This window comes from Desmodus rotundus, chromosome 5, assembly GCF_022682495.2.
Source record: "Desmodus rotundus isolate HL8 chromosome 5, HLdesRot8A.1, whole genome shotgun sequence".
In the NCBI taxonomy this organism is placed as follows: Eukaryota; Metazoa; Chordata; class Mammalia; order Chiroptera; family Phyllostomidae; genus Desmodus; species Desmodus rotundus.
The window spans coordinates 30,916,870-30,937,981 of record NC_071391.1 but is presented as its reverse complement, the minus strand read 5'-3'; the positions used below and the strand labels follow the sequence as shown (position 1 = coordinate 30,937,981).

At 41.2% G+C, this 21,112-nt stretch overlaps 1 protein-coding gene across 2 annotated transcripts in view; it reads left to right on the top strand.

Annotated features, from left to right (window-relative positions):
- NELL1 (neural EGFL like 1) overlaps positions 1–21,112 on the top strand; it is a 716,398-nt gene that overhangs the window by 118,860 nt on the left and 576,426 nt on the right. For both annotated transcript variants that reach the window (XM_024558788.4, XM_024558787.4), the window contains exon 5: positions 11,342–11,438. In XM_024558788.4, the coding sequence (XP_024414556.2) occupies positions 11,342–11,438 (97 nt within the window). The remainder of the gene's footprint in view (positions 1–11,341; positions 11,439–21,112) is intronic.

Sequence of the window (21,112 nt, the reverse complement as noted above, 5' to 3'; positions counted from 1 at the left end):
GTTAGTTAGCAGAGCGTTTCGTTTGAACTCCTAGGAAAAATGGGACCCGTGTCTGTGGCTTCAGTGTGTCACCAGTGGTCACACCTAGGAAGTGACTTAGCAGGCTCTCACTCTCTTTCCCATCAGGCTGCCCCTAAGCACCTGCTTTATAGAAATGATAAAGCTGACACTGGGTACTGTTTTATAATCTGTTGAGCCAAGTGGCTGAGAGGAGGCTTCTGGTATTTTTTTTTTCCTGCAAATACTTCAGATTGAAGTAACTTTTAGATTGTTCTGTGAAATTAAGAGCATTGATCTTACCTAATAACTTTAATAATGTTCCACTTTAAAAAAAGCATTTTACAATTCACAGTGTACCTTTGTATAGATTATCAATTTTATATGTTCATCAAAAACCTGTGCAGTAGGTATTATTATTGAATGTGTATGAATGAAGAAACTGAGGGCCTGGAGAGGTTCGGTAATGGGCCCGAAGTGTAAATAGTAAAGGTAAGACACAAGCAGGTTTTCTGACGCTAGTTCAGTGATCTTTCTGTGTCTATCACTGTGTTTATGTAACCCACTGGTTGAATACTGGACTTTTAAAGAGCTGAATCAATAGGAGATTAAAAGGCAATATGGCAGGGCAGAAATGTACATGTGGATTTGAACTTAGGCTTCACCAACTTACTGGCTGGTATCAGGCAAGTCTCTTAGCCTATGTGGACATCCATCAACAAGGTCTGCCTTTTAGGGTTATTTCAAGGATTATAAAATATGTAAACTTCTGGCATATGGTAGGTACTCACTCAAGGCACTCAGTCTCTCTCTGTCTCCTTGAGTTCAAGGTTTACTATCTTTGCCAAATGATCTCTCTCATCTGCTGGGACACCCTTCAGAGACTGGAAGTTCACCGCCTCCCAAGGCTGTTCTTTTCCTCTGTGTTTTATGACTGCTTGAAAGTTCTTGTCTTGAGCCCAAAGTTCCACCCTGTAGCTTTCATTTTGTTGGTATACACTTTCCTCTTTTAGCTACACAGAACAACTGTAATCTTTCTTCCATCTGACAATTCTTCAAATATTTGAAGACTTTATCATATCATTCTTAATCTTCTTCAAACTCAATGTTCTCTGTTCCCTCAACCATTCACCATTTGCTTTGGCTCACAAGGCCCTCACAGTCTTGCCTGGTCCTTTCTAAAGTATGCCTGTCTGTCACCTGAGAAGTTCCTACAACTAGTTTGGGCAGACTGACTCAGATGAGAATGAGATAATTATCTTATGATGCAGCTTAAGATCACAACATCCTTTTTGACAGCTTCATCTTGGCTCAGTGTTGATCAAAACAGCCAGGTATTGCCCTGAATGGAGTGGCTCAGTGGGTTGGGCTTTGTCTTGTCTGCAAACTGAAGGGTCGCTGGTTTGATTCCCAGTCAGGGCACATCCCTGGGTTGTGGGCTAGGCTCCCAGTTATGGGCATGTGAGAGGAAATGTTGGTTGATGGATGTTTCTCTCGCACATCAGTACTTCTCTTTCTCCCTTCCTTTCCCTCTCTCTCAAAATAAATAAAGTATTGTAAAAAAGAACTAGGTATTTTTTTTCAATATGAATTTCTGTTCAACCTTAGATCTCACATTCTGTCTTTGAGAAGCATAGTTCCTAAGCATGGGACCTTTCATTCTGACATGTTTAATTTATTTGATTTGGCCTTAACTCTTGTCTATTAATGTCTCTCTTAAATATGGTGGTATTATCTTAAATTTATTATGACTGAAACAATCACACCAATTTTGTATTTTCCTGCAGATTCAATAAGCACGTTTGCTATTATACTGCCAACTCATAGGTAACAATGCTAAAGGACAGATTTGAGCTGGTTGTTCGGCCCTGATAAATCAGCATCACCTTGGGATGACACCCGAATCATGAACTTTTGGCAGAGAGTAAGAGATGGTAAGAGGTAATGCAAGGGAGATATTAGAGGCATAAAATATGGCTAAGAAGGGGCAGTGCACGTGTTATCCAGATCCAGATGAGAGAAAAAGGACATAGTAGAAATTGCTAGGCAAGGAAAAGCAGAGTTTGACAAGGGTTTTCTAAGTGGAAGAAGCAGCTCACATCTGGCCTTGATCTTCCCTGGGAAGACCTCTTCTGTCTGTGGAGGGTGTTTTCATCCTGTCCTGGAAGCAGTATTTGCTGATCCCATTCAAACTCTGCTGCCTTCTCAGTTACCACAATAAGGGCCTCTTCCCCTAGATTTTGACTTCACCTTCTCTTTTTTGTTTGCATTTGTGTGGACTCTGCAGCCCCTTGCTAAGGAACAGGTTGGAAACCTTCTCAGCCCTGCCATCGCCCTCTGTCTGCCTGGATTTAGGCTGGAATTCAGTTCTTACCTGCTGGGGGCCTACTGCATTTATCCCTGTAGTCCTTCTGCCCAATTACAGTCTGTTTTCTCCTGTTCAGCGCTGGAGGTGCATTTTTAAATCTGGTCATTTGCGGAGTATTGTCTGGTTTTGTTAAACAGACTGGTGGGAGGGGACTGCAGAGCTCCCCTTTGGAGGGATTCCTTGCATGTCCTTGTGGTACCAGGCCTGTGTGATGTGTGTTCTACGTTTGCATGTAGCTAACAACAGCCGGGCAGTTGACGTGGAAATCCAACAGGTTGTACACCACTGTACATAGTTGCCAACGCTGCTGTCACAGTGAGTAAAGTAAGTTTTGAGGACCCATATTGTAGATTTCCACGGAATGGATACTCAGAACGTGTCGGGGTCAGGCATAATGCTAATGGCACCACACGTGTCTCCTGTGTTTCTAGTGGAGATCAGGAATTTTGTTACTCTCACATCTATGAGGCCCAAAGGGGGCAGGTTGCCTTGTGCCCCTTTTATCATAAGGCTGATGCGCAAGATCACCCACCAACGTGTTAGTGAGGGGAATGGCATCGCCATTGCCTTGAGTTCCGTTTAGAGAACGTGCTCCAAGGGGCACCTTGACATTCACTAGTGCCGGCTAAAAGGCAGGGAGTGTGGGGCTGTATGTAGCAAAGAGAGGTCACTACAACTTTCACCTTCAGGGAGAATGTGAACACTTTTCTTCAGCTCTACCCAAAGCCCAAGATAAACCTCTTCATTTAGCCTCTCCTTTGGGCTTCATATTGTCTTATTGAACAGCAACATAAGACATGTCGATTCACATGGTTTCCATTGGAAATTCATTCTTCTGTGTAATTGGGAAAGGTACACGGCGTCCCTTCAGAGGCCTTTCTTCATCCAGGTAAATAAAAATCCAATATTCCTCCATAAGGAGTGTTGTTGAATCACTGCATTCGCTCTGTGTTGTGCTCTGAGGGTTTTATCTCTTAACAGAAAATCGAGTTCTTCGTAGACCATTGACTGGCTTTTAAGCAGATGCGACACTTGCGAGGGAGGGCATTTTCGCCAGAGTTGAGAATACAGGGAGGTTGTACCTTGCGGAGAAAATTCCTCACGTGAGCCCTGATTCAGTGACTGACTTTTACAAGGGGCATGCCAGCTACTCTTGGCGTTGTTAGTTCCTCTCAAGCAGTTTTTATATTTGACTGGAAGTGTAATTTTGCATGGTATTGTATTAGAAGTGAGATACTTCCACTTTAAAATAACACTAGATACTAATGGCATGCAAAATGCCCATAATTCTCTTAATCCCACTTAATAGGCAGCACCTCTTAGTGTAAAAAGCTTAGAAATGTGATGAAGTGGAAATTAGGTTTTCTTTAGCCAAAAGACAGTGTAGATTTCAGATGGTTGTGGAATAACCACACTATTTGTATTAGATAACCCATGGGAATGTGATAAATTTAGGTTGATTAGAATCCAATCAACTTAAACAGTAAATTGTGTGCTTGTCAAAAGGACTATGCTTAATCTAATTAATTTTCAAGCTGCTGACTATTTTCTTGCTCTTTCTGAAATACGCCTGTGGCTTTCCTGTTAGTGAGTTGTCTGCCTGACAGAGTCAAATCGCCGCCCCTCTCTCCTTCCTGGGTGAGAAACAGAGCACAGCATTCATCGTGCTCTTTCTTTCGGGCTTCCTGTGTGAACCTCATGAGCGGGGGACCGTGGGGGAAGAGAAAACGTTTAAAAAGGGCCACACGTTTCACTCATTTTCATGGGCTGTATTTTCCTCATGATCATCTGTATAAAGCGTTGGGTTTGACTACCTGATTTCTCCACCTGTATTACTCGGTTTTGCAAACTGCTCATCATAAAGTCTTTCCCACAGTGCTTCAGGGCTTGTAAAACTCTCCAATGAGAGCCCTCTCAGAAAAAGATAGTATCAGGGCATTTCAGTCATTCAATCCATCCATCAATCAGTTAATCTGTGCAGTTAGTCTACATTGACTAGGCTCCCTTCCTGATGCTGGAGGTAGTGACATGAAGAAGATAGGCCAGGGCCCTGCTCTCAGGGTGATTATAGTCTGCTAGGAGTAGACATCCGAAAGAGCTCAGACGGTGTGGGAGAGTCATTTGCATTGCTAAGGGTAAAGGAAGCTGAGTGATGAGTGGTCAGGAGCTACTTTATCTAGGAGGGTCCAGGAAATTCTTAGTGCAGGAGACACCTGGGCAGGTGCGGTGTTGTTGCTGTGAGCGTTTTTGTTCCTCCACACAGCAGATAGTCAGTAGCCGTAGCAATCAGGAAGTGGAGGCACAACTGGAGGGTGGACGTGCTGGACCCAGGCAGGAAAGACCAATTCCTCCTTCCTTGGCAGGGAAGTCTGGGAAAGCAGGCCCGGCCGGAACCAGAATCTTAGACTCCAGTGGGTAGTGCGAGGGTTCAGGGCCTGATGCATGAAGCTCTGGGGAGTATATCCAAAGGGGCCTTGCAAGTGGGGAGGGTCTCAGAGAGCTGAGAAGAACCAATGTGTAGGGCAGTCAGGGTATATAAAAATATTATGTAAAAGGTGTATTTAGGGCAGTCTGAAATAAGAACTTCGAGTGAGGGCCTCCGCTCACTGCTGACATTTCCGTTTTCCCAGAACCTTTGTCTCTGGATTGGCTAAATCCACTTCTGGCCCGAAGTGGACCAGGAAAGCACCTGCTGCTGGACTGGGAGAAAGTGTTAGGTGCATTGTCCTGTGGTATTTTACTCTTATAAAAGAAGTGTATTTCCGCTTGCTGGTTTGGTGATTGTGTGTCTAAACACACAGTCTAATAAATTATACATTGTTTCTGCTACCTTTTCTTTTTTCCTGAGCCCTTCTCCAATCTTATGTGTTTATGATGAACTTTCAACAAAAGTCAAACTTTTGTAAATGTCAAAGAATCATGTATTTCGGAAGTATATAACAGATATTAAATAGTACGTTTGCTTAGAATTTAGATTCATTAAACAGACTGACAGCTGCTGGAAAGGAATGGGGATGGGATGAGAGATGGTGAATTTTTAACCAAACAACATTTATGCACAACCCGTGGACGCGGACAACAATACATGAATTGGCTTGGGAAGGGGAGAGAGTGGGAGTAGGTGGAGGTAGGGAAAGGGAGGAAAAGTGGAAACAACTGTTTTGGCATAAAAAATAAAAATAAGAAAAAATTTAAAGAAAGTATTTTGAGTAATTCACATAGAATTAGGGCTAGAAAGAATTAAAAGCAGCTAATAAATAACATTTTGAAACTAAAATAATAAAAATACTGGAGTTTTAGAGTGTCATGTAAAATATACTTTGGTCCCCCAATTTTGTTTTAAGTCTAAGCTTAGAATCTAAATAGATTGTCAGTTTGCTCCATAGCTGATCAGGTTAAACAGTAACAGAAATTAGTGCTTTTAATTCCTTATATTTCCCATTGCATATTCACTCGTTCTGGCTTTTACATTTGTGGAAGATGAAAGGAAACTTAGGGCTTAAACATTTTCCAAGTGGTAGAAGCTTTTAACAAAATAGACATTACATCCTTGGATTGTTAACACTGAAGTCTCACACTCTTAACCATACTGCATTTGACAGTGACATCATTCCTTAGAACTGTGTCCTAAAGTACAAGCAGGCATCCAAGGTACTGACTGTCGCATCTCAGTGGATTCCTCTGGCGTGAGCCGCAGCCGGAGGGCGGGAATGGGCCACGTGGCCCGTGTGGCTCTGCGTTCTCGGGCATCTGTGAGTGTTACAGAATGGCAGCACCCGCTCTGTTCCAAGGGTGTTACACCTATTTCATTTAACGCTCACCACCACCCATGCAGTCAGCAGTAATGTCCCCAGTTTTTAAGTGAGGAAACTGAGGTGCAGAGAGATGAAATAACTTGGTTGGTATCGCAGAACTGGACCATGAACCCAGATCTGTTTTACCTGGGCTCTTGTTGTCTTTGCTGCACCACACTGTCCCTGATGTCTCTTGGCTTTTTGGGCATGGGGATACAACAGGTCACCTTTCTGTTTCTTCAGGGGGTACATTTGTTAGGGTACCTGCTACTAGTCACAAGTACAGAAAATGCCTCTTATCTCAGTTAGCATAGAATTTTATTTCTTGCTTACATAGTGTCTGTTGGGGTGTGTCTAGCGAACAGGGGGACCTTCCGATCATTACTTAGGGGCTCAGGACTCTCCATCTGGGGCCTTTCTCACCTTGTCGCTCTCAGTCTCCTTTAGTCAACCAAAAGAGAGGAAGTGAGGGAGCATTTGAAAGATGCTTGAGGGAGATGTTTTGGGGGAAGGGGCAGGCCTAGGAGAGATGCACACCCCTTTGACTTCCATTTTATGGCCATGCTTAGCTGAGGTGGGGTCTGGAAATGTGGCCTAGCTGTGAACCCAGCGGGAAGAGAAAGCGGGCTCTGGGAGAGCTAACCAGTCTCGGCCACGTACTTTGGCAGATCAACTTGTTTCCCCTTTTCCTTCCTGATGAATAAAGGCATTTTAATGGATCTCAGTGAGTAGCACAGATTTGGAGGGTCTGGGCTCAAATTGCAGCTCTGCCATTCACAAGCAGCTTGGTTAAGCAGCCAGAACACTCTCTGAGGGTGGCGGAGTGAGGATGAAGTGAACTGATAACATGGGAAGCCCGCAGGACAGTGCTTGGCTCACACTACGCGCTGCGTAAGTGCTTCTTGGTATGACTGAGAGTCAGCCTCACTTTCGTCCTTATTCCACACTCAGCTCCAGGGTCCCCTTCTTTGGAAAGTCTCCTCTGACTATGGCAGGCGGAATTCTGTCTGCTTTCCCCTCTGCTCCATAGGTCACAGCACTTACTGAACTGAATTGTAGCGTGTACGCACGCATGTTGTCTGTCCGGCTCAGGCGCTTGGCCCGAGGGCAAGGACTGGGGTACTGGTTTGGCCTGTGTGCATCCCCGTAGGCAGCACAGTGCCACGCAGGTGGTAGGCAGATCGTTGATGTGAACAGAAGGTTCTATTTCCTGAGCACGCTGGACACCCAGGAGTTCACTAGAGGAGCTTTGACTGTTGTTCCACTCGGCTCGGGTGATGCTAGACTTAGCTGACAGACTGCTGTGCCCTGTCTGCCTATTCCATGAGCCTGTCCACCTGCCCTGTACCCTCGGGTACAGAAGCCTTGCCCAAGGACTCTGATGGTATTTCTCCGGCATGTTGGTACAAGGGTACAGGTAGAAATGTGATAATCCCATTCCTTGGTTTATGGTGTGTTACCAGCATTACTCTGTGCAGGTATCCTTTCTTGTTTCTTTCACTCATTCATTCACTCATTCCCCACCCCCTTCACCACTGCCATTCCCTTAGGAAGCCAGTAGTATATACTTTATATAAGACTTTAAATGTGCATCCTTGGCTAATTGATATAAAATCATTTTGCACGTGTGTATTTTTACTTTATAGACCCTTTTGCTTTTTACCTTATGCTTAAAACTTTTTACTTTAAAATTTAAATTTTTTCAGAAGTGTTTTAAGAATGGTACAAAACCAATCCTCTACTCTTTGCCCGGGTTCTGCTTTTTCTCTCTCTTTCCAAATGACAGTGCGTGTTTACATACATACATACTTACATATACACCATCGTTATTTTGAGCCCTTTGAGAGTAAGTTGCAAACAGGATGGCCCCTCTACCCCATGTACCCCATGTATTGTAGTGTGCATCTCCTAAGAACAAGACCTTTACTTAAATACACAGCCCCCAGTTCTCAAAGTCAGGAAACTGAGCATCAATGCAATTCTGTTACGTAATCTACTGTTCTTATTCAACTCTCACTGATTTTCTCACTAATGTCCTTTATGGGATTATTTTTTCCTGCCCCAAGATTCAATCCAAGAACCTGTTTTATATATAATTTGTATGTCCCTTTGGTCTCTCTTAATCTGCAACTGTTTCTCAGTCTGTCTTTATTTTTCATGACACTGACATTTTAAAGAGCACCGGCAGCTCGTTTGAGAAATGTCCCTCAGTTTGGGTTTGTCTGATACTTCCTCATGATTAGATTTCCTCTGTGGGCTTTTATATATATTTTTTGTGCTCTGCTTTTAAGCGCTCCTCGTTTTGCTATATCTGTATCCAGTTTGTTGATTGTGCTTGCTGCCCGCACTTCCCTGGTGGAGAGTTGGAGTGAACTGGCTGGACTGCCCGGAAGGCAGCAGCCACCGGAATTTGGGGTTTTGGAGGGCTGGGGCGTGGGGGAGAGTCAGGAAGGTCTCTTTATGGGAACCGCAGCACTGGCAATCACCCCGCCCCTGTAACACGGGGCTGTGTGTCCCTGCCCTGCCTTAGCCTCAGATGTTTGCGTCCTCCACTGTGTCCACGTCACAAGTGGCCACTGTGGTCGTGGACGATACGGCAGGCCAGGAAGTCGGTCTTTTTGACTGTCCTTTCATTCGTGCACTTGAGAGACATTGATGAAGGGTCCGCTCTGCTCAGTGGAGCTCACCTCTCATATATGGAAAACCAGAAAGTGCTTGAATGGAAAGCTCCTCTCACCCTGACAGGTGCAAATGCTTTAAAATGAAGGTTAAGATAAATAGTGGACAACATTTTCAATTCCTTAGTAAAACAGCCTGATGGAACATTAGCCTTCTGCCCTTCACCCAAGCACAGTGATTTCTGTTTCTGTCTGGCCTCCTGTGAAATTCGCCAGCATGGGACATAATTTTCCCATCGTTATCTCCATAGTACATAAATAATTTTGCATTCTACTTTCCTCCAGTGAAAATTATTCTGTGTGCTCTGCCATATTTCACAACCTGCATATTTATTACTCTTAATGACTGTAGTAAATTTGATCAAGCTGATCCGTTGGAACTTATGCATTTCTCTTATGTTGTAAATTTGTCTTTTTCCTAATTTTAGGAAAAAACTTAAAAAAAAGTTTATAGCACGTTCTTGTTTTAAAAGCAGTTTTGACAGACTGTTTAATTTGAAATGGTTCATTCTAACAGACAAAAATTTATTAAATTCCTGTGGAGAGAACGCTGCCTCTCTTTGTACAGGAAACTTTTCTTTGCTTACGTCTTGAACTTCCATTTATAATAAATGGGAAGACAATTAATAAAGAAGCACCTGATACATTTAGAGCCTTGTCAGTTGAATACCTTGCATGGATATTTAGGAGACCGCACATTTCCAGTGGGGAGTGGGGCAGTGATGGACGGTGCGGCTCAGATGCAGGGCTGTGGCGTGACACCTTCCAATTGGTAGAGTCCCGCCATCATTCACTTGCTTGGTACAACCGGACAGTCTTTCAGTTCGTCCACGCTTTCCTTCTGAGAGCCCCTGGAGGAACGTGTCATGCCCTGGCAGGGGCAGCCAGCTCCCACTCAGCCAGGAGGACTGATCAGTGGTCAGACCTGTGGGCCTACCCAGACTTGACCCCTCCTGTGGCTATTCTGAGCAAGAACTGGAGAATGCAAGGAATGGACAGGTCCCTCGTGACACACTGGATTTCTCAGGGGATCGATTACTCTGTCTTTTCTCCCCAGAATCTTCTGAGCATCTAAGGACAAGTTTAGTTGTCATGTAGGCAAACTCGTCTTTCCTCTTCACAGCACCTCAGTGTACGTGCTGGGGGTGGGTGGGGGCCTCTGACTGGCTGGTGGTTGCAGGGACTAGATCTAAAGAGAGCACAGATCTGAATATGTGTGACTGACTGACTGGGGTGTGCTAGGTCAGGACACTTGAAATAATTCAGTTGTTCAGCAGGTACTTTCAAAGGCCCCTGGGGCTGTTGTCTCCTCTGGTTATATGTCTTCATATATTGGATCATGTGGGAAGATACATGAAGATTTTGTTTATGTGCAGAATTTTGTCTGTCTTCTTTTTTATGAGGGCAGGGCTTCATATGTTTGTTTAATTGCTATATCTCTTGCTGATTCCCGTACAGCTCAGACCATACAATGTGCTCAATAAGTATTTGTTGACTGGATGATGACCTTAGAAGCTTGATTTTGTAGACTAAGCATATTGCCACGTGGGCAGCTGCTACTCGCATGCTGGGAGGGGTAGAGCAGGTTACTGTAGACACGAGTAGCAGCTAAATGAACTGAGCCAGGGAGGAGCCGTGTGAAGGGGAGTGCATGGGCTTTGGAACAAGGCAGCTGGAGGTTCTCATTCCAGCTCTGCTGCTCTCTGATTGACTCGTTTATATCCCCTGAACCTCAGCTTTCTCACCTGTCATGTGGATAAAACTACTTTCCTCACACAGTTTGTGGAATGGTCACTGCTCAGAGTAGACACTCATGTTCCCCTCTGCCACCTTCCCCGGGTAAAAGGATAAAGATAGAAAGCCATGAGGGGCCCAGATAATGTGTCCAAGTGTTGAAAGCGGTCATTGAGAGGACTCGACCTCTGGTTGACCTGCAAGCTGGCCCTGGGCAATTGGAGGCTCCTCACCCCATCCCCCATCCTGGGAATGTGCATCCCATCCGTCATTCCCACACTAGGAGCCACTCAAGGATGGAGCCTTGAGAGAGTACGGTGTTATTGAGACCACATGGACGGTATAGCTGTCAGAACCCCGTTCAGGCCTCTGTGTAAAGTTAGGATTCTGGTGGGCAGATGCAGACATCTCCTTTTGTGGCCGCCCACGTCAAGCCTCCTGTGGAAGTTCTCTTGCTAGTGAAAACTGCCACCTACCAATCCCAAGTGGTCTGCCTCTTTCTTCAGTCTCTCCTTGCCCTCTGTGTATGGGGGCCAGTTTTGAATGTCACCCAGGGAACTCCTGAGGTTGTGAACCAACACCAAGGGTTGTCAAGACACAGATCTCTACATTCATGTTTAAAGTGAACGTAGAGATCATTTAAAGTGGCCACATGTTGGCTCCATGTCTCCACAGCAGAAGCTGTAGCCCTGAGTACTTCAAACAGCATGTGCAGGCTTTGGTTCTGCTTCGAGCCTCTCTGATAGCAACTGTGTTCTCTGCCCCTACAGGATTTATGAACGTGTCATAGACCCTCCTGAGACCAACCTTCCCCCAGGAAGCAATCTATGGCTTGGTCAGCGCAACCCAAAGCATGGCTTATTCAAAGTAAGGACTACTTTCCACTTTTTATGTGTTTGGCATGAATTAAATCTTTAAATCTTCATAATTTTATGAAGGAGGTGCTTTGAAACTCTCTGCAAGGCGGACAGTGAAGTGACTTGCCCAGGGTCACCCAGTTCGGTCTGGTACCAGGTATGAATGCAGCAGAATGTGGATGATCCTCAAAAGGTTTCTCATTACCTTAATCTTTTTATTATGTTTTATTTTTAAAGATTTTATTTATTTATTTTTAGAGAAAGGGAAAGAGAGAGAGAGAGAAACATCAATGTGTGGTTGCCTCTTGCATGCCCCGTACTGGGGACCTGGCCCACAACTCAGACATGTGCCCTGACTGGGATTGAACCTGTGACCCTTTGGTTTGCAGGCTGGCACTCAATCCACTGAGCCACACCAGCCAGGGTGTTTCTCCTTACCTTAATTTTTAAGGCAACCTTTAAATTGGTTTTCATTCTTAGAATATATGTTAAATCATTTCGTGAGTATGTTTAGGTATACAATAGGAAACATATCAGTGTCTAGAAGCTCTGGTGTTTCGTTTATAAAGAAGACAGTACAGTAACTGCATTATGGTATTTTATAGGAACATGAGGATACAGTGATAAAATGATGAAGTTAAAAACATGAAATTTTAAGATAGTCCTGTTCTTCAGTAGAATGGCAGGATTTTACTTCTGATGATATAGTAGACTAGATATTTAGTCTAGAACAATATTAATTATTTTGTGCCATGAACATGGAATATCTTTCCATTTGTTTGATAAAAAACTTGAGAAGACACAAAGCTTTGTAGTTTTCAGTGTACAGACCATTTACCTTTGTGGTTAAATTTATTCCTAAGAATTTTATTGTTTTTGATACTATTGCGATTGGGACTATTTTCTTTATTTCTTTTGTACATATTTTATTTTTAGTGTAGAGAAACAAAATTGATTTTTGTATTTGGTGTTGTGTTTTGCAACTTGCACTGAATTCATTGGTCAGTTCTAAAGTTTTTAAATGGAATCTTTAGGATTTTCTATAATAATATCACATCACCTGCAAACAGCACAATTTTACTTCTTTCTAATTTGAATGCCTTTTGTTTCTGTTTATTGCCTAGGACTTCTGGGACTGTGTTGAATAGGCATATCAGAGTGGGCGCCTGTCTTTTTCTTGATCTTAGAGGAAAAGCTTTTGGCTTTTCACCACTAAGTATGATGTTAGCTGTGGGCTTGTCATATATGGCCTTTATTATGTTGAAGTATGTTCCTTGTGTACCCAATTTTTTGAGCATTTTTATCATTAAAACATATTGGGTTTTGTCAGATGCTATTTCTGCATCTATTGAGTTGATCATATGATTTAAAAAATATATTTTATTGATTATGCTATTACAGTTGTCCCATTTCTCCCCTTCACTCCCCTCCACCCTGCACACCCCCCTCCCACTCACAATCCTCCCCTTTAGTTCATGTCCATGGGTCATACATACAGGTTCTTTGGCTTCTACATTTCCTATACTATTCTTACCCTCCGCCTGTCTATTTTCTACCTACCATTTATGCTACTTATTTTCTGTACCTTTTCCCCTTCTCTCCCCCTCCTACTCCCCTGTTGATAACCCTCCATGTGATCTCCATTTCTGTGGTTCTGTTCCTATTCTAGTTGTTTGCTTAGTTTGCTTTTGTTTTTGTTTTAGGTGTGGTTGCTAATAACTGTGAGTTTGCTGTCATTTTTACTGTTCATATTTTTTATCTTCTTTTTCTTAGATAAGTCCCTTTAACATTTCATATAATAAGGGCTTGGTGATGATGAACTCCTTTAACTTGACCCATCTGAGAAGTGCTTTATCTGCCCTTCCATTCTAAATGAAAGCTTTGTTGGATAGAGCAATCTTGGATGTAGGTCCTTGCCTTTCATGACTTGGAATACTTCTTTCCAGCCCCTTCTTGCCTGTAAGGTCTCTTTTGAGAAATCAGCTGACAGTCTTATGGGAACTCCTTTGTAGGTAACTATGTCCTTTTTTCTTGCTGCTTCTAAGATTTTCTCCTTATCTTTAATCTTGGGTAATGTAATTATGATGTGCCTTGGCATGTTCCTCTTTGGGTCCAACTTCTTTGGGACTCTCTGAGCTTCCTGGACTTCCTGAAAGTCTATTTCCTTTGCCAGATTGGGGAAGTTCTCCTTCATTATTTGTTCAAATAAGTTTTCAATTTTTTGTGTTCCTCTTCTCCTTCTGGTACCCCTATAATTCAGATGTTGGGACGTTTAAAGATGTCCTGGAGGTTCCTAAGCCTCTCCTCATTTTTTTGAATTCTTGTTTCTTCATTCTTTTCTGGTTGAATGTTTCTTTCTTCCTTTTGGTCCATACCGTTGATTTGAGTCCCAGTATCACTATTGGTTCCCTGTACATTTTCCTTTATTTCACTTAGCATAGCCTTCATTTTTTCATCTAATTTGTGACCAAATTCAACCAATTCTGTGAACATCCTGATTACCAGTGTTTTGAACTGTGCCTCTGATAGGTTGGCTATCTGTTCGTTGCTTAGTTGTATTTTTTATGGAGCTTTGATCTGTTCTTTCATTTGGGCCCTGTTTTTTGGTCTGGCCACACCTGTTACATAAAGGGGCGGAGCCTTAGGTGTTCACCAGGGCAGGGTAACCCATGTTGCTGCACTGTGACACTGTCTGTGGGGGAGGGGTCTGAGAGGAAACAGTGGCGCTTGCTCTGCTCTCTGCTGGTTTTCAGTCACTCACTTCCCCCACTTCCCACAATCAAATTGGGCCCTTCTGGTGCTGCTTCCCGAGTGGGTGGGTTTGTGCACATTCTAGGTCCCTGTGGGTCTCTCCAATGAACTCTCCTGTGAGGCTGGGAGTTTCTCCTGCTGCCTCAACCCCACAGGTGTTTTCTATTGGTGGTTTGAGGCTTTATTTCCCCATGCTGGAGCTTTGGGTTGCAGGTCTGCTTTGCTCCCCAGGTACTTTTCCTGGTTTTTCCGCACACGAATGTGGGACCACCTGCTCCACAATCGGCCGCCTTGCCAGGTCCGCCAGCTGCTGCCTTGCTGAGAGTCCTCTCCACCCAGCTGCCCATTTCCACCCCTCCTACCAGTCTAGATGAATGTATCTTCTTTATCTCCTTGGTTGTTGGACTTCCATACAGTTCGATTTTCTGTCAGTTCTGGTTGTGTTTTGTTTTTAAATTGTTGTTGTCCTTCTTTTGGTTGTGCAAGGAGGCACGGTGTGTTTACCTATGCCTCCATCTTGGCCGGGAGTCTGATTTTTATCTTTTGTGCTCTTGCTGTGTATCACATTCATTGGTTGGCATATGTTGAACTCTCCTTGAGTATCAGAAATAAATCTGCTTTAATTGTGGTGTGTGATCCTTTAATGTACTCTTGAATTTAGTTTGCTAATGTTTTGTTCAGAATTTTTGCATCTATATTTATCAGGGTTATTGCCCTGTAGTTTTCTTGCAGTGTTCTTATCTGGTTTTGGTATAAGGGCTCCTTAAAAATAACCATTTTAATTAGTTCACGATTCTTTTGGTTGCTTGGATGATTCTTCTGGCCTAGCCTGGCTACGCTGATATCTACCGGGCTGTCTCATGTGTCTTTAGTCAGTGGATAGGTAAGCAGGTGGCAGGATGATCTAATATAGCCTCTTTATATCTCTGGTGGTATGCTGGCTGTGACGGCTGTACCTCAGTTCTCTTCCAGGTGGTCTCGCTCTCTGCCGGTCTAGGTCAGGATCATCCACCTGGCAGTCTTGAGATTTCAAGTATAACAAGAGAGGATGAACTAGTGCTTTTCAAGGCTGTTTGCTTGATCACATTTGCTAATAATTTACTACCCAAAGCAAGTCATATGACCAAATGCAGAGTCAAGGGGTAAAGAAATAGACTCCGTCTCTTAAAGAGCTCTTTTGCAATACTGCATTGCAAGGATTTGGATGCAAGGAGGAGAAGAATTTTTGACCACTTCAATAATCTATCACACAAATCAAGATAAGTAGAAAGACAGTCATGCCTAGATATATTAGTGAAATGGCAGAATCCCAAAGACACAGAGAATATCTTAAAAGTAGCCAGTGAGAAAATGCAGTTTTCCACAAAAGAATAACAAAGATTGAACAGCTGGCTTTAAAACAGTAAAAGCAAAAGCTCAAATATAAAAAACAATGTTTTCAAAGTTTTGAGAGAAAATAACTACCCAATTAGTGCATATATCCAGCTTAATTATCATTTGAGAATAAGTGTAAAATAAAGAATTTACACACAAACATTACTCTCAATTTATGATCAGGAGATCTTCATTAAAGAAGAAAGATCTATAGTGCAAGGAAAATTGGTGAATAAATTGTTGAGAGCATGCACAAAACTGAATAATCATTGTTTGGTTAAATAATAATACCAATAATGCCTAGTTTTCAAAAAGTAGAAACAAATATTAGATAGCAATAAAATGATAATAGAGGATGATCTGCTAAAGTGTTTTAAGGCCTTTTATTGGTCAGAGAATGAATACAGAAATTGATAAATCTTAGACTCTAAGTTTGCATGTTAAAAATATAAACCAACACTGAAATAATAGTGTTTAACTTCCAAATTGAAGTGTGAGAGAATGGATTTCTGAAAAAGTACTATCAACCTCAATTAAGGCAACTAGAGAAAAAATGTTTACTATAATGCAACAGATGTAATTCCATTTCATAATATTTATTTTCAAATTCAAGTAATTTATACTCAGTGCTTAAAAGTCAGAGTATTATATTGGATTCATAAAACTCAAATTCTGATATATATATACACTGCTTGTAGAAACAATTAAAAGTAAGGATTCATAAATATTGATAGTGAAGTGGAAAAAAAAGAGGAAAAAAATGAGAAATAGACCAAGCCAAACGTGAGGAAACTATAGAAGCTTGGGCAAAAGCTGAAAAGTTTATCCCATAATGATAATTCTTCAGATGCGTAAACCTAAAACATAAGCTGCAAATACACACTGCGGTGTTACAGAACACGGGGCAGGATCACCTTCTCTCTGTGGAGTGCTGGGTCAGCTGGATCTCCACAAGGGCAAACAGCTAACCTTGACTTCCCTTCACACTATATACAAAATCAATTCCAGGGCATTGTAGATACGAATCCAAAAGGCAAACCATAAAGCTTTAAAAGATAGCATTAAAATAAGTCTTTATGACCCCAATGTCAGAAAAGTATTTCTCAAATAAGACATAAAAATAATAATCATAAAGAATGTTTGATATATCAGAATATTAAAATTTGGAACTTTTTTCCAAAATACATGACTAAGAGTAAATGGGCATGCCATAGAATAGGAGAAGCTATTCAAAGTAGTTCTATCCTGCAAATGCAGAAAAGGCAGAAACTTAATGACTAACATATCCAATTTGAGATGTTAGAAAATGAATATCAGAATAAATGCAGAAAGAGTAAAAAGCATGGAAACATAAGCATATAAGAACAGAAATTAATAAAATAATGATACAATATAAGTAGGATACAATAGAGAAGCTCAAGAAAACCAAAATATGGTCACTTGAAAAGACAAACCTATTCGTATGCCTGTACCAGACTGTTTTGACTACAGTGGCCTTGTAGTATAATTTACATTCAGGTACTGTGATCCCTCCAACTTTGTCTTTCTCAGGATTGCTGAGGCTATTTGGGGTCTTTTTGGGTTCCACATAAATTTTTGGAATATTTGTTCTAGATTGGTGAAATATGCCATTGGTATTTTGATAGGAATTGCATTGAATCTATAGATTGCTTTGGGTAATATGCACACTTTAATGATGTTCATTCTGCCAATCCATGAACACAGTATATGTTTCCATTTATTTGTATCTTCCTCAATGTCTTTCTTCAGTGTTCTGTAGTTTTCTGAATACAGGTCTTTTATATCCTTGGTTACATTTATTTCTAGGTACTTTATTTTACTTGTTGCTATAGTAAATGGGATTGTTTTCTTAGTTTCTCTTTCTGATATTTCATTGTTGGTGTACAAGAATGCCATCAATTTCTGAATATTGACTTTGTATCCTGCCAAAATCACTTATTAGGTTTAGTAGTTTTTTGGTGGAGACTATAGGCTTTTCTATGTACAATATCATGTCATCGGCATAATGACAATTTTACTTCTTCCTTTCCAATTTGTATGCCTTTTATTTCTTTTTCTAGTCTGATCACTGTGGCTAGAACTTCCAGTACCATGCTGAATAAGAATGGTGAAAGTGGGCACACTTGTCTTGTTCCTGACCTTAAGGGAAATGCTTTTAGTTTTTGCCCATTGAGTATGATGTTGGCAGTAGGTTTCTCATATATGTCTTTTATTATGTTGAGGTATGCTCACTCTATTCCCACTTTGCTGAGTGTTTTTATCCTAAATGGGTGCTGGATTTTGTCAAATCCTTTTTTGGCATCTATTGATGTGATCATGTGATTTTTGTCTTTCATTTTGTTTATGTGATGTATTATGTTTATTGATTTGCAAATCTTACACCATCCTTGCAGTCCCTGGGATGAATCCCACTTGATCATGGTATATGATCTGTTTAATGTATTGCTGGTTTTGGATTGTCAATATTTTTTTGAAGATTTTAGCATCTATGTTCATCAGAGATATTGGACTGTAATTTTCTTCCTTTGTTGTGTCTTTACCTGGTTTTGGAATTAGGATAATACTGGCCTTGTTAAAAGAGTTCAGAAGTTCTCCCTCTTCTTGAATTCCTTTGGAATAATTTGAGAAGGATAGGTGTTAGTTCTTGAATGTTTGGTAAAATTTACCTGGGAAGCCATCTGGCCCAGGAGTTTTGTGTGGTGGGAGTTTTTTGATTGATGCTTTGATTACACTGGTTGTTATCAGTGTGTTCAGGCCTCTGCTTCTTCTTGATTTAGTTTTGGGAGATTGTATGTTTCCAGAAATTTGTCCATTTTGCCTAGATTGTTGAGTTTCTTGGCATATAGTTGTTCATAGTAATTTCTTACAATCCTTTGTATTTCTGTGGTATCGGTTGTTACTTCTTTTTCATTTCTGATTTTATTTATTTGGGTCCTCTCTCCTTTTTTCTTGATGAGTTGGGTTAAAGGCTTGTCAATTTTGTTTATCTCTTCAAAGAACAAGCTCCTGGATTCATGGGAACCGAACAGAGAGCCCAGAAATAAATCCATGTCTCTCAGGTCAATTAATATTCAACAAAGGGGCACAAGCACACAACGGAGTAAAAACAGTTTCTTCAATAAATGGTGTTGGGAGAACTGGACTGGTACATGCAAAAAAAATTAAAGTAGACTATCAAGTTACACCATACAACAAAATAGAGTCAAAGTGGATAAAGCACTTAAATATAAGTCATGATATCACAAAAGTCATAGCAGAAAACATAGTAAAATTTCAGACATCCCAGTGACCTGACATAACAAGGATTACAGTCTCTGTAAAAATAATTGGGAAGGTCACAAAACAAAGGGACTACTATAGAACTCAACAGTAAAACAAAGTTGGGAAGCCTTGGGGGAATGAAGACAATCTGATCACCAGAGTCACTACAGTATTCCAATTACCATATTCGTGTAAAATCATAAGACAAACAAAAAGGAAGGTATTGCCATTCAAAGGAACAAAATAAATGGACAGAAACCATCTCTGAGGAAGCCCAGACAATGAATGGACTTACTAGACAAAGACTTTAAAACGACTGTCCTAAATGTTCTCAGAAAGCTTGATGAACAGCTTCACCATACACAAAAATAAACTCAGGATGGATAAAAGACTTAAATATAACTTGTGACAGCATAAAAGTCCTAGAGGAAAACATAGGCAGGAAAATTTCAAATATTCCACATGGCAATATTTTTGCTGATATGTCTCCTAGAGCAAGAGATATAAAGGAAAGAATAAACAAATGGGGTCATATAAAATTAAAAAGCTTCTGCATGGCTAAAGAAAACATCAGCAAAATGAAAAGGTAGCCAACTGTATGGAAAAATATATTTGCCATTGATACCTTGGACAAGGGTTTGATCTCCAAAATATATAAAGAACTCACATGACTCCACTCCTGGAAAACAATCCAGTTAAAAATGGGCAAAGGACTTGAACAGACACTTCTCCAAGGAGGACAGACAGAGGGCCCATTGGTATGTGAGAAGATGCTTAACATCACTAGCCATCAGAAAGATGCAAATTAAAACCACAATAAGATACCACTTCACACAGGTCAGAATGGCTGTTATAAACAAATCAGCAAACAATCAGTGCTGGTGAGGTTGTGGAGAAAAGGAATCCCTAGTGCACTGTGTTGGGAATGCAGACTGGTGCAGCAACTGTGGAAAACAGTATGGAGTTTCCTCAGAAAACTAGAAGTGGAACTGCCTTTTGACCCCGCAATTCCACTGCTGGGATTATACCCTAAGAATCCTGAAACACCAATTCAAAGGAACCTATGCACCCCAATGTTTACAGCAGCACAATTTACAATAGCCAAGTGCTGGAAACAGCCTAAGTGCCCATCAGTGAATGATTAGATCAAATAACTGTGGTACATTTACATGATGGAATACTACACAGCAGAAAGAAAGAAGGAGCTCCTACCCTTCATGACAGCATGGATGGAACTGGAGAGCATTATGCTAAGTGAAGTAAGCCAGGCAGTGAAAGACAAATATCATATGATCTCACCTGTAAGTAGAATCTAATCAACAAAACAAGCAAAATAGAATCAAAGGTATGGAAATAAAGAACAAACTGACAGTGCCCAGAGGGGAGAGGGTTGTGGGGTAATGGGGGAAAGAAGGGGAAGGGTCAAATCAAGGAACATGTATGAAGGATTCATGGACAAGGATAATGGGGAGGGGGAGGATTGAATGTGGGAGGGCGTCATGGGCAGTGTAGGGGAGAATGATGGGGAGAAAGGGGGGACAACTGTAATTGAACAACAATAAAAAATGTAAAAAGTTTTAAAAAATTAAATGTACTTAGGAAGCTAAAGGAAAACATAAATAAAAAACTCAAGGAAGTCAGAAAAATAATGCATGAACAAATAAATATCAATAAAGAGAGAAATTATGAAGAGGAGCCAAACAGATATTCTGCAGCTGAGAAGTACAATTTAGATAAAAATTCACTAGAATAATTTATTATCAAATTTAGGCAGGCTGAAGAAAGAATCATTGAACTTGAAGATAATACAATTGAAATTAACCAGCCTGAGGCACAGAAAAGTGAATGAAGTCAAGTTCAAGGCATGTGGGTACATTAAGGGCAATCTGTTCTTATTCATTCTACCATATACCTTCTCAACGGAACTTTTCCACTTCCTTCATCACTCTAATTACAGTTTGAAAGACTAGGCAGGGCTGACTTCATTGGCAATTGACCCGTGCCTTTCCACAGGGCACTGCATTTATTGTACATAGTCTCTGTGATTGGTTTACTCCTGTGCTGGTGCTGTTTTTAGGTTTTCAATAGTTCTACAAGTTATATTACTGGTCCTGAGTATACTTATGTGGGTGTTTACTTGTTTATTATTGGTGATTCTCTCTAGACTGTAAGCTTTACTTTGGTCAGAACTGTGTCTATTCAGCAAGTGCTTAGAATAGTACCAGGAACGTAGTCAGCAGACAGTATACTCTTAAAATGAATGAATGTAACAGCTAT